Source organism: Pelophylax lessonae, assembly GCF_965119305.1.
Source record: "Pelophylax lessonae genome assembly, chromosome: 2".
NCBI classification, from domain to species: Eukaryota; Metazoa; Chordata; class Amphibia; order Anura; family Ranidae; genus Pelophylax; species Pelophylax lessonae.
This window is the reverse complement of record NC_138769.1, coordinates 745,633,222-745,646,850: the sequence shown is the minus strand read 5'-3', so window position 1 is coordinate 745,646,850 and position 13,629 is coordinate 745,633,222. Positions and strand designations below refer to the sequence as shown.

At 44.0% G+C, this 13,629-nt stretch overlaps 3 protein-coding genes across 3 annotated transcripts in view; 1 reads left to right on the top strand and 2 right to left on the bottom strand.

Moving 5' to 3' along the window:
• The window catches only part of LOC309547864 (uncharacterized protein), a gene marked incomplete at its 3' end in the record, with an annotated part of 89,688 nt that extends 77,651 nt beyond the window's left edge, over positions 1-12,037 (top strand). Inside the window, exons 13-15 of the mRNA XM_082247866.1 lie at positions 4,224-4,295; positions 5,637-6,558; positions 12,024-12,037. Coding sequence (XP_082103992.1) covers positions 4,224-4,295; positions 5,637-6,558; positions 12,024-12,037 — 1,008 coding nt within the window. The remainder of the gene's footprint in view (positions 1-4,223; positions 4,296-5,636; positions 6,559-12,023) is intronic.
• Positions 1-13,629, bottom strand: part of LOC309548372 (uncharacterized protein) — a gene marked incomplete at both ends in the record, with an annotated part of 1,605,927 nt that overhangs the window by 1,395,542 nt on the left and 196,756 nt on the right.
• LOC309547863 (uncharacterized protein) overlaps positions 1-13,629 on the bottom strand; it is a gene marked incomplete at both ends in the record, with an annotated part of 116,907 nt that overhangs the window by 89,782 nt on the left and 13,496 nt on the right. The window lies entirely within an intron of this gene.

The window sequence follows — 13,629 nt, the reverse complement described above, 5'->3', positions numbered from 1 at the left end:
AACGTACCTACGGCCGCATCGGGGACTGAGATATTGAGAGCCGCAGACTTTGCAAGGTTGATTTTGTAGTTAGAGAGGTGACCATAATGGTCCAGGGCCTGGAGTATGGCAGGCAACGACGAGGTCGGATTGGAAATTAAGAAGATTAGATCATCCGCATAGGCGGCAACTTTATGATGACTCCCGGCTCTCTGCAGCCCCATTATGTCCTTATTAGCACGGACCTAACACAAAAAAGGCTCCAAGGTGTGGGATGCTGTGAAGAGAAAGTTGAGAGACGCAAGACCCAACACTCTGGATGAGCTCAAGGCCGCTATCGAAGCATCCTGGGCCTCCATAACACCTCAGCAGTGCCACAGGCTGATTGCCTCCATGCCATGCCGCATTGAAGCAGTCATTTCTGCAAAAGAATTCCCGACCAAGTATTGAGTGCATAACTGAACATAATTATTTGAAGGTTGACTTTTTTTGTATTAAAAACACTTTTTTTTTTATTGGTCGGAAGAAATATGCTAATTTTTTGAGATAGGAATTTTGGTTTTTCATGAGCTGTATGCCAAAATCATCAATATTAAAACAATAAAAGGCTTGCACTACTTCAGTTGTGTGTAATGAATCTAAAATATATGAAAGTCTAATGTTTATCAGTACATTACAGAAAATAATGAACTTTATCACAATATGCTCATTTTTTGAGAAGGACCTGTACAGTACATACACAAACAGCACAAGGCCGTGTTCACACTACGAGATGATTCTCGGGGCTGCAGTACCTCTGAGCTCCACAAGGTGGTGATCTCACTTCTACCCAGACAGGAAGTCTCTATAGAAGACAGGAAGTGATGTCAGGTATTAAAAGGAAGTTCCGGGTGAGAGGTGAGTAAGGAGGAAGTAGAGCGGAGACATTGCTAGAAGAGGCAGCAGAGGAGGTAATAAGATCTTATTTTCTATTTATACCCAGTAACCCCCCCCCCCCCCCCCCGGTCATGTCTGTCCTCTTCCTCCATAGTCACTGTGATGTCTTTTATCTCCAGCAGATGATGATACACACATATATAGTGTGGAAACCTAGACTAACCCCTTCAGGGTCAGAACATTTCTCCTCTTACATATATATTTTTATCCTTACCTGTCTAGACAGAAACCTGTATAGATCGAGTGACAGAACGAATGAGGATGAAGGCGGACCGGAGTCACATGACTGAGAAGATACTAAACCTCACCCTGGAGATCATCTACCTGCTGACCGGAGAGGTGAGGGGGATTCTGGGAGGTCACATGACATCACTCTTATATCTATTAATAAAACACAGACCTGACCGGAGAGGTGAGGAGGATTCTGGGATTCTAACATGATATTCCTATTGGTTCTCAAAAACAGAGATTTTCTCTTCTAAAGTCAGGTGATCATATGACCATCACAGTGCCTTCATGTGACTCCCTAAAACCTGAGAGACACAACATGCAGAAGATTCTAGAAGTCACCAAGAAGATGATGGAGCTGCTGACAGGAGAGGTGAGCGGTGCTGGGAATTCTGGGACATTATCCAGTAACAGACAAGGGATGTGTCTGGATGGTGACTGTATCATTGTGTGTGTCAGGTTCCTATAAGGTGTCAGGATGTCACTGTCAATTTCGCCATGGAGGAGTGGGAGTATTTAGAAGGACACAAGGATCTCTACAAGGACGTCATGATGGAGAATCAGCCGCCCCTCACATCACCGGGTAAGAGGAGACTTTATTGTAAATGAGAGAGCAGTACGGAGGGTCCACCTAGATCTCCCATCATCTGATATACACATAAAAACAATGTATTCAGTCAGTGTGTGTCAGGGCTGGGCTCCTGCTACTTAATGAGCAGCTCTTTTCTTTCAGAGCTCAGAAGTTACTTAGCTGTCGGTTAATTTCCAGCCGCTCGTTACCACAATGACTCACCTGGTTACCATTTCCTGCCTCATTAGTCCAGCCTACAGCCAGCCCCTTTTTTGCTTTTGAAGCAGCTGAGCTAATTTCCTCCTTGCCCTTACTTGGTCTATGATCTCCAGTGTGTTCCTGTGTGTTTTTTTCCCTGGCTGACTTCTCTTCCTATTCCTGTTCCTGATTTTTGCTTCTGACTATGCTGACTTCTGGTTTCTTGACCCTGGCTCCTCTGATTACCTGTTCTGGCATCCAAATCTCAGCTTCTGTTTTTGACTGAATTCCTGAACTGTGTTATTTTTTTTCTATTTCATTAAAGGTGTGATTTTTTTTTTTTTTAACTGTACTTTCTGTCTTTGCCTGGTTTATGGTCCCCGACAGTGTGTGTGTGTGTGTGTTTCCTACAGATGGTTCCAGTAATGGGAACCCACCAGAGAGATGTCCCAGTCCTCTGTATTCCTGGGACTCCACACAGGAAGGTCACACCATCCCTCAACATCATCAGGTAGGAACAATCACTGATAGTATCATTAGGATCAGAGGTGGCTCTAGACTTTTGGAGGCCTTAGGCAAAATTTAAATATAAGGCCCCCCACGCACGATAAAAAAATAAATAAGCAGGTGATATTAAAATTAACTGTATAAATTGCATATTTTAAGGCAAATATTAATACATTTCAGAACCTCGGTATTCACAGCTCTTTGAATCTTATTTTTGTAATTAAATTATTCTACAAAATATCTATACACAAACATTGGGTATAGATAAAAAGTTTGTGGCTGACTACTCAGTTATTCTTGTTGGTGTCTCCTAAAAGTGAAAAAAAAGTTGTCAACAGTGTAGTAAAAGAACACTATAGGGTCAGGAACACAAATGTGTGACCAGTGCCGCCATCAATGCAGAGTGACCAGTGCCGCCATCAATGCAGAGTGACCAGTGCCGCCATCAATGCAGAGTGACCAATGTCCCTATCCAATGCAGAGTGACCAGTGTCCCCCAACAATGCAGAGTGACCAGTGTCCCCCAACAATGCAGAGTGACCAGTGTCCCCCAACAATGCAGAGTGACCAGTGTCCCCCAACAATGCAGAGTGACCAGTGTCCCCATCCAATGCAGAGTGACCAGTGCCCCCATCCAATGCAGAGTGGGCAGTGCCCCCATCCAATGCAGAGTGGGCAGTGCCCCCATCAATGCAGTGTCCAGTGCCCCCATTAAAGCAGCAGAGTGACCAGTTCCCCCATTAAAGCAGCAGAGTGACCAGTGCCCCCATCAATGCGGAGTGACCAGTGCCCCCATCAATGCAGAGTGACTAGTGCCCCCATCCAATGCAGAGTGACCAGTGCCCCCATCCAATGCAGAGTGACCAGTGCCCCCATCCAATGCAGAGTGACCAGTGCCCCCAACAATGCAGAGTGACCAGTGCCCCCATCCATTGCAGAGTGAACAGTGCCCCCATCAAAATTACAAATATTAGGGCTGCTGATACAACTTCAAGCCAGTACAGCCTGGGCTGGCCATATAAAGGTTTGTGGATGGATGGTGGTGGGGTGGTACTTTATTTAGGTCACACACTCGCTCCGTCTGTCCTTACCTTTTTCTCTCTTCTACTCTTCTCTTCTCCTGGTACCGCAGGCGGGAGACTGCAGGGGAGGAGTTACGTCGCGTTGTGACATCATCACTATCCATTGGCCGATTGCAGGAGCAGGAGGAGAGGACCCGCAGCACAGCACACACGGGTAAAACCGCGATGTGAGTGCGGGGCCGGGTTTTTATTCCTGCATACTAGCGCTGGCACCTCGGCAATGTGGATGCAGCCGCCGGCGGCCTAAGTTACAACTTCATAATACAATAATTATATTATTTACTGGGCAGAAAGGCAGCCGCGAGGCCCCTTTAAGCGCGAGACCTTAGGTGGCCGTCTAAATTGCCTAATTAGAGAGCCGCCTCTGATTAGGATCTGTACATTATCTGCATTGTTACAATTTATGTTATTTTTATTATACATTCAGAGTGGAAACCTGAGAGATTCTAAAGTTGAGGTTAAAGATGAGATAAAAGAGGAGGATGATGAGGATGGAGTCATAGAGGAAGTACACAAAGATCTGTACCAGGATACCATGGTAGAGTCATCCAGCTACAGAAACCCACAAGAGAGATGTCCCGGTCCTCTGTTTTCCCCGGATACCACACAGGAAGGTCACACCATCCCTCACCATCATAAGGTAGATGATTGAAAATGATTGATAGTCATGGTTTATAAGCAATCGTGTTATTTTACAATTAATATTTTATTATATTTTTCAGAATGGAAACTCCAAGGATAATATTGTTGTAAAGATAAAAGAAGAGTATAAACAGGAGGATGAGGAGTATCGAGTGATGGAGGAGGTTTCAGAAGGACACAAGAATATGATGGAGCCACTTAATACCAGAAACCCACCAGAGCGATGTCCCCGTCCTCTCTATTCCCAGGATTCCACACAGGAAAGTCACACCATCCTTCACTATTACAAGGTTGGTGGGATGGAGTATCTAGAACATGGAGTTGTGGAGGGGATGTGTGTGTTTTTCATGTAAGCTTATATCTTCCAGATGATATTCTCTCTCATTTTCTTGATTTAGAGTGGAGATCCAATCGATATAGAATTTGAGGTTAAAGCAGAAGAAGAAGAGATGTATGTGAGGGATGATCAGCAGTCTATGGAGGAGGATGGAATAACGGGGACATTTATAGAGGAGGACACTCCTACAGAGATCAGCACAGGTGGGTCATTAACACTAAATACATTCCTCCACCCATACTGCTCACTGGGTGCTCCAGAGTATGTTGAGGACTGGGTGATATCAGCCTGTAATACCCTGGTCACTTTCCTGAGCTGTGTTCCCCGTCCTGTATTCCTGTATTTCTCTCGGATAATCTTCCTTCTCTGTGCTGCAGACACAATTTATGTCTCTAGACTGGATTTATGGAGATTCTGGGGTTCAGCTGGCAGCAAAATGTTGATGTTCACCATAGACGTTGCTCAGCCTAAGCACCTGGGGTGTGAACCTTGGGTCTTCTGCCCCATGCACGGGTCTAGCAAGATCTCTGACAGAAGAATTCTCCAGGGGTTACTTGCTCTGTTATTTGCTGACTGTGCCGGGTGGAGGAATATGTCTGTATAGTCTCACACCCATAGGACACTCATCCTATAATCTCCTCATCACTGTCACTCCTATAAAAGACAATTATCGTTGTTTCTTCATTTCCTCACTTTCTGACTAAGGTCCATGAATAAAGAAATGTTATTTGCTTATCCTCAGAGACAAAGCTGCCTGATGTGGGTGGAGTCCTGGTTTAGGGGAACCAATCTGCTGATGTCTAGTAATAATCTTTGTATTTCTATTTTAGTAGATGGACGGGAGATGAGGAAAACCTCAGAGGATTGTCTCACTTTGTCTCCAGACTGTAAAGTGGAAGATGAGGAAATCACACAGTATAGTCCAGGAGAAAACCCGGCTACCTCAAATGTCCATCCGGCACCACACAGTGTAGATGGACCATCGTATTCCTCTTATCCAGAGGAACCTCAGACTGTGAGGTACAGTGCCAGACCATCGTATTCCTCTTATCCTGAGGAACCTCAGACTGTGAGGGACAGTGCCGGACCATCGTATTCCTCTTATCCTGAGGAACCTCAGACTGTGAGGGACGGTGCCGTCCTTACAACAGATAAGAGGTTCTCCTGTTCTGAATGCGGGAAGAGTTTCAGTTTGAAAGGCAATCTTAATGTGCATAAAAGATCTCACACCGGTGAGAAGCCCTATTCCTGTCCTGAGTGCGGGAAATGTTTTGCACAGAAGTCCCATCTTTCCACACATCAGAGATCGCACACTGGTGAGAAGCCGTATTCATGTCCTGAGTGTGGGAAATGTTTTTTAAAGAAGTCCTGTCTTTCCACACATCAGAGATCGCACACTGGTGAGAAGCCGTATTCCTGTCCTGAGTGTGGGAAATGTTTTTCAAAGAAGTCCAATCTTTCCACACATCAGAGATCGCACACTGGTGAGAAGCCGTATTCCTGTCCTGAGTGTGGGAAATGTTTTTCAAAGAAGTCCTATCTTTCCACACATCAGAGATCGCACACTGGAGAGAAGCCGTATTCCTGTCCTGAGTGCGGGAAATGTTTTTCAAAGAAGTCCTATCTTTCCACACATCAGAGATTGCACACGGGTGAGAAGCCGTATTTCTGTCCTGAGTGTGGGAAATGTTTTTCATGCAAGTCCAATCTTTCCACACATCAGAAATTTCACACAGGTGAGAAGCCGTATTCCTGTCCTGAGTGCGGGAAATGTTTTTCACAGAAGTCCCATCTTTCCACACATCAGAGATCGCACACCGGTGAGAAGCCGTATTCCTGTCCTGAGTGCGGGAAATGTTTTTCACAGAAGTCCGATCTTTCCACACATCAGAGATTTCACACGGGTGAGAAGCCGTATTCCTGTCCTGAGTGCGGTAAATGTTTTTCACAGATGTCCCATCTTTACACACATCAGAGATCGCACACGGGGGAAAAGCCGTATTCCTGTCCTGAGTGCGGGAAATGTTTTTCACAGAAGTCCCATCTTTCCACACATCAGTGCGGGAAATGTTTTTCAGGCAAGTCTGCTCTTTCCAAGCATCAGAGATCGCACACTGGCGAGAAGCCGTAATTCTGTCCTGAGTGCAGGAAATGTTTTTCACAGAATTTCTATCTTTCCACACATCAGACATCGCACACTGGTGAGAAGCCGTATTCCTGTCCTGAGTGCGGTAAATGGTTTACACAGATGTCCAGTCTTTCCAAACATCAGAGATCTCACATGGGGGAGAAACCGTATTCCAGTCCTGAGTGAGGGAATTGTTCCTCACTGAAGTCCTGTCTTCCTGTACATCAGGGTCCACACAACCCTGGAGGTGTATTAGTGCCTTGAGTGTGGGAAATGTCTTCTATATGAATGTTGGTGGACATGTGGGGAAGAAGCACACCCTGATAGACACCTCAGATATACTCCATGGCTGATCTTCATCATGTAAGAAACACTTCATAAGGAGATCAGAGATCACCAAAGACATGGATGAAGTGTTGTCCTGTGTTGGCCATTGATAGCAGGAGAAAAATAAAAATTGAGTCCTTACCTTTCATTGGCTGAGTACATTTTGTGCGGGAAGATTTCACAAACACTTACAGATCTAGTTGTTATAAATGTGTTGATGAAATGTGACCCGCATTCCCCCAGTCATGGTGAATTGGGATTTCCTATAATGGTCAGTTCCATCTAGTGGCCATAATGTGCTTTCCTGACAGATGTCCATGGCAGGATACGTTTGGGTAGCCCCGTCCTCGTTCCTCCCCCATAAGACCACACCCCCATAAATGTTCAGTTACAAGAAAAAAACAAGCACTCTAGGTTTAAGCTGATAAGGGTGGTAACTATATGCTAGAACTTGGACCAGAAATATTGCTCAAATGCAAGTGATAGGGGACAAGGACAATCTGTGGACTGAATACAAAGGGATAATAAGTCCATAAAAAATCAGTCCATAAAAAGTCCAACAGGTGTAGATCAGACAAAGTCCAGTTGCTGCTGTAAGGGCTGCTCCATAAAACACAGGGAAGTCGGTGCTGTGGGGTAATGCAAGAGAAAACAAACAGAGCGCCTCTAAGTGCAGCATTTATTGAAGGGTATCAAATACATAATAGTAGCAACTCACATGGTAAAGGAGTATGACAAGCTATGGAAAATCCGGTGGTAAGTCTAATGTAGATCCAGGGGTCCCAGAGAGTGGAAATGCCAAGAGCCATTCTGAAGGGCGGAACGACACTCTGCAGGGAATCGTCCGTCTTCCGGATACGGCTGGGCGCCAAGGACCAAGCTGGAACGCAGCATACGCTGCGTGACCTCACAGAAGGCAATGGATAACACGATGCGTTTCAGAGCTCGCGCACAGCTCTCATTGGGCATGCGTGCTCTTTTGTCAAGTGTAGGATAGCGGGAGAGTCTAAAAGCAAGTCTTATATATGGAAAAGGAAGCGGAAACAAGTGGGAGGGGGAGCAGAATAAGGGCCTGGATAAGACTATAAACAACGGAAATCAGTGCTGGATACCTTTAGCCCTGTTGGAATAAAACATAGCATATATATATATATATATATATATATATATATATATATATATATATATATACATATTTAAAAATAAAATGATGGTATATGACATCAAGAAACACAGTATAACACCATCTAGAAAAATCTAGGTCTAGAAAAAATGGTGGGATAAGTATGAATCAAGGATCAATGTGTCAGTAATGGCCATATATTAAAAAGTATATTGAGAAATGTATTAAAAAATGTATGATGATGGACCCACATTTGATGAATGGAATATGACCAAAATTCTATATATATATATAATATAATATAATATAATATATATATATAATTATTGAATGAGCAATGAATATACATATGTGGGTACAAGTTACGAATGCTGAATTAGGAAAAAATTATATATATATATACACATATATATATAGTGACAATGGATTATATCACCATATGTATAAAATATATGAGAAGCAATGAAATGTATGTTCCCGTATATACACACATACACACAAGGCGTGAATATATACACAGAGAACACATGGTAAAGGTATGAAAAAAAGGAAAAGAGGGTAGTGAGATGTACATAATGACTCCACATAATTATGTATATAAATATGTGTATGTATATATGGAAGAAGATAGTAGGTTTGTCTCTATTGTAGGATAAAAACCACGTCAGCCGGTGGACCAAGGTCTAAAGAATGGTGCTGATCTCTAACTCCTCGTTTAAGCCAAAAGGCTTCAGGGTGTCGAGGGTGTAGATCCAGAAGGTCTCACGTTGGCATAATCTGGAGAAGCGTTGAGCTTCAGAATAATGAGGTGGTATGGACTCGATTACCCAAACGCATAGGCCTTCGGTAGACTTGTAATGGGCCTCCAAGAAGTGCCTCGGGACACTATGTAAGTCCGTGCCTTCTTCTATGAAATGACAGTGTTTACCGAACCTTTGCCTAAGAGGGCAAATGGTGCGGCCTACGTATAGAAGTTTGCACGGGCAAATGAGGCAATAGACTACATAGTCTGTGGAAAAGTTATAGAAGTGTTACAATGGGTAGGTTTTGCCACTGTGTGTAAAATACTTCTGGCCATAATTAATGTAATCACATGTCTTACACAATTTTTTCCGACATGGATACATACCTTTCAATGGGATGAGGTTGAGTGGACGGGTGATTTTTTGTTCTGGCAGTTTACTCGGAGCAATTTTGTTTTTTAGTGTCGGAGCTCTCCGATAAGTTACTGTGGGTTTGGGCACCAAAATGGGTTGAAGATGAGGGTCCTGCAACAATATACTCCAATGTTTGTGCAGTATTCTTTCCATATTTTTGCATTTGTTGTGGAACCGGGTTATAAATCTTGCTGGGGGGTTATTATTAGATGTGGATGATTTTACGGGGTTATCAGCAAGATACATTTCATGAGCTTGATCTACCAATGTAGAAGGGTATCCCTTATCATGGAAAGCACCTTGCCCCCATGTTGATGGGGACAGGGGTCTCCCCGACAACCGTGGGCTGTGGTTGTGGGGGTCTGCAGGGGGAGGCTTATCGGAATCTGAAAGCCCCCTTTAACAAGGGGCCCCCCAGATCCCGGCCCCCACCCCCATGTGAATGGATATCGGATACATCGTACCCCTACCAATTCACCAAAGAAGTGTACAAAAAAAAAAAATAAAGACAAAAGCCAGTTTTGGAAAAGTCCATTATTAAAAAATAAAAAAATAGTGTCCCCCCGATGATCAGTCGCCTGCTCGAAAAAAAGAAAAAAAAAAAAGAAGAAGCTGCTGCTTCTTTGGACACTTCCCGCGCTCTAAGCTGTTTTGATTCTGACAGCTTTTTATAGGGATCTGACGTCACAAGCCGCCCCACAATGCACTGCTCAGGTGCAGTGAATAAATTACTGACGTCATGTAACTTATTCACTGCACCTGCCGTAAGGCGAATACATTCCAGACTTAGTAATGTTTTATAGAGTAATGGTCAAAGTTACATTGTGACCCTGTCTTATCTGTCCTAAAATGCTGGACTGTATATAAGGTCCATGCTTTACTCGAAATGGTGGGCATATCCCCGAAGAGGTCCTCAGGAACTGAATTCCATAGTTATGAGGTTCCATAGTGATGAACTACAATCCTGGACCTGTATAGCACCCTGTGGCAAACTCAACACATTGCACCAAGTGCCATAGTGAGCACCTCATGCTGGATCCGGTCTGGGTAAGGTAGCCCACACTGTGTCTTAGATAGGTGTGTCTTAGATAGAGCTGGAACCAGAAACAGACATTGGTGGTAAAGCATGGACATTATATACAGTCCAGCATTTTTGACAGATAACACAGGGTATCCCTGTACCTCTAACCATTACTCTATTATTCTTTAGGATAGAAACAATATTTTTCATTCCAACTTCCATTGCATTGGAAGAAAGGCAAGGGTTAAGGCAGGTTCACATGCTGCAACTGCAGACAGATATACCCCCGAAGAACAAGACCAACACATGAAGCTACCACCAGAAGATGCTGCAACCCCTCCAAGGACACACCTAATCATCATGATTGAGTATACCCCTGAAGGACACAGCATCCTCCAATGGCTACTCCATGTATATGGCTAAGCTCATGAAGGCCACGTCAACCAAATAGGTGACTCATTATGCTGGAAAATCTCTTCCTCTTCACACGTGCCTAATCTGATATCCTGCATTGCAGGTAGAAGTGTTCTGGTTGGGGCTTGAACTGAGCAATCCAGTGCTGCAAGGTGATGACCACTAAGACATTCTGCTGCTCTGTCCTTCTGTTCAATTTGCACCACTCTTCTAGCATGAGCTTCTAGCTTAAACATCATAGGGAAAAAAGGCAATGCACTCCTTCGGAAGTGCTAAAAATACTTGCATTGCAGGTAATTCTGCAGGAAGGGAGGTACAAAAACCTGCTTATAGACATCCTCATCTTCCTTTTAGGAATTGTTTGAAGAGGGTTAAATTGGTCAGTTGACTGGTCCTACAAGGAAAAAGCTTGACATTGTCAGAGTTGAGACTCCTTGCACAGGGAGAGATGTAACAGACTCCTTTACAGTGTCTTGACTACCAGTGGCAACCTGTTGGTAGGGGTCATCTTCCTCCCTGGATGCCTGAACAAAACAGGAAATTTATACAGGGTTTTGCCTGTCAAGCACCAAAGGCCCAGTCTACGGTGTGCCTAATACATGCAGATCTGGAGAGGTTTAATATAAATTGTCCATTAGTCAGCTTCCCATACACCAGCTTTATGAGGCCTGCAGAAGGGCTGACAATCCAGGAACAGTATCAGTAAGGAAGATGCTGCCCCCCTCCAGCTATAACCTGCATAGAGCAGCCACAGCATAGAATGATTAGGCTGCAGCGGCACAAGGACCTGTCGCAGTAAGAAATAAATCCATGATAAAAAGAGACGGTGCAAGGGAGAACGCCACATTGTTAAGAAATAAAATATTATAAAATATATAAATTGCTACTCAAGCTATGTAGTAATTTTTTATTTTTGTTTTATAAATTCATAATTCAAACTACGGCTGATAAAGTCTCCTAAGCTGTCAAAAAAGACAGTGTAACAGTTGTTTGATTGCTGGGTGAGAAAAACCCGTAAGGGGTTAATTACTGCTAAAGGAATACTGACACTGCAGCTTCTCACATCAGTGCACCATCCCAGCCTGTGAATAATCAAACAGACCCTGCCATACAGATGTAGAGCCCTCCTAGGTAGGTGCTAGAATGAGTGGATATAGTTTTTGGTTTCTCTGCCTAACAGGGACACAGCTCATGCTGTCTTGATGTTTCCCACTGATCCAATAGCCATGGAGTATATTGGACGGTGGGTGGAAACCTGGCAGATGAGAGCATGGATGTCTGTACCAATGTTGTTGAAGTATTTTTCTAATTTGTGTATGTTGTCTAGTATAAGGTGTTATTAAACGGACTATTTCTGTTTTTGGTTGTTTCAGGACTCGGAACATAACTTCCTCTCTTTTGTGCTTATAAGCCCTATTATAAGCTTTTCACAGTGTAGTCCACGAATAGCCTCTAATAAGCAAACTCATTCCAAGGGAGTCCGCCTCCCGTTTAAAATCTTCATCGTTCAAACAGATTCAATGCAATCTAAAGCCCCGTACACACGTACCGATTGTCGGCCGTAAATATTCGGCCGACGACCGATCGGCCGATTGTAGGCTTGTTAGTATGATGTTTCCGACAGCCGACAGCGCATTTTCGGCCGAACAGAATCTGTCATGCAGGCATTAAAATTTTTGTTGGCCAACACCAGAAGGGCCGATTGTTCGCCAGTCAGTACAGATTTCGGCCAACAGACAGCAGATTAGCAAGACTGGGCATGCTCAGAAAAGAAAAAAGACAAGGAAAGTTAACCATCACATGACATCACTTCTGCAGTCGGCTGTTGTTGGCCGACAAAATTAGTGTGCAGTCTTTTGTAGTTTTCAACAGACACGACAGCCCTGGACAAAAGACAGCCGATCGTTCGGCCGACGATCAGTATGTGTGTACGGGGCTTTAGATACTGGGAGTAGGGTATACTATGTACCCGGGGTTTTGGATGTAAGCTATTGGCACGTAAAACCGCGTTGCCGGTTGTCGGTTTTCTATAAAGTTTAGTTTCTATCCAGCCTTCTTCTTGTATAAGAATTTGTATGTCTAAGATCACACTACTACACATATACAGTATCTCACAAAAGTAAGTACACCCTCACATTTTTGTAAACATTTTATTCTATCTTTTCATGTGACAACACTGAAGAAATGACACTTTGCTACAATGTAAAGTAGTGAGTGTACAGCTTGTATAACAGTGTCACTTTTCTGTCCCCTCAAAATAACTCAACACACAGCTATTAATGTCTAAACCGCTGGCAACAAAAGTGAGTACACCCCTAAGTGAAAATGACCAAATTGGGCCCAAAGTGTCAATATTTTGTGTTGCCACCATTATTTTCCAGCCCTGCTGTAACCCTCTTGGGCATGGAGTTCACCAGAGCTTCACAGGTTGCCACTGGAGTCCTCTTCCACTCCTCCATGACGACATCACCGAGCTGGTGAATGTTAGAGACCTTGCACTCCTCCACCATCCATTTGAGGATGCCCCACAGATGCTCAATAGGGTTTAGGTCTGGAGACATGCTTGGCCAGTCCATCACCTTTACCCTCAGATTCTCTAGCAAGGCAGTGGTCATCTTGGAGGTGTGTTTGGGGTCGTTATAATGTTGGAATACTAGCCTGCAGCCCAGTCTCCGAAGGGAGGGGATCATGCCCTGCTTCAGTATGTCACAGTACATGTTGTCATTCATGATTGCCTCAATGAAATGTAGCCCCCCCAGTGCCGGCAGCACTCATGCAGCCCCAGACCATGACACTTCCACCACCATGCTTCACTGTAGGCAAGATACACTTGTCTTTGTACTCCTCACCTGGTTGCCACCACACATGCTTGGCACCATCTGAACCAAATAAGTTAATCATGGTCTCTTCAGACCACAAGACATGGCTCCAGTAATCCATGTCCTTAGTCTGCTCTTCTTCAGCAAACTGTTTGTGGGC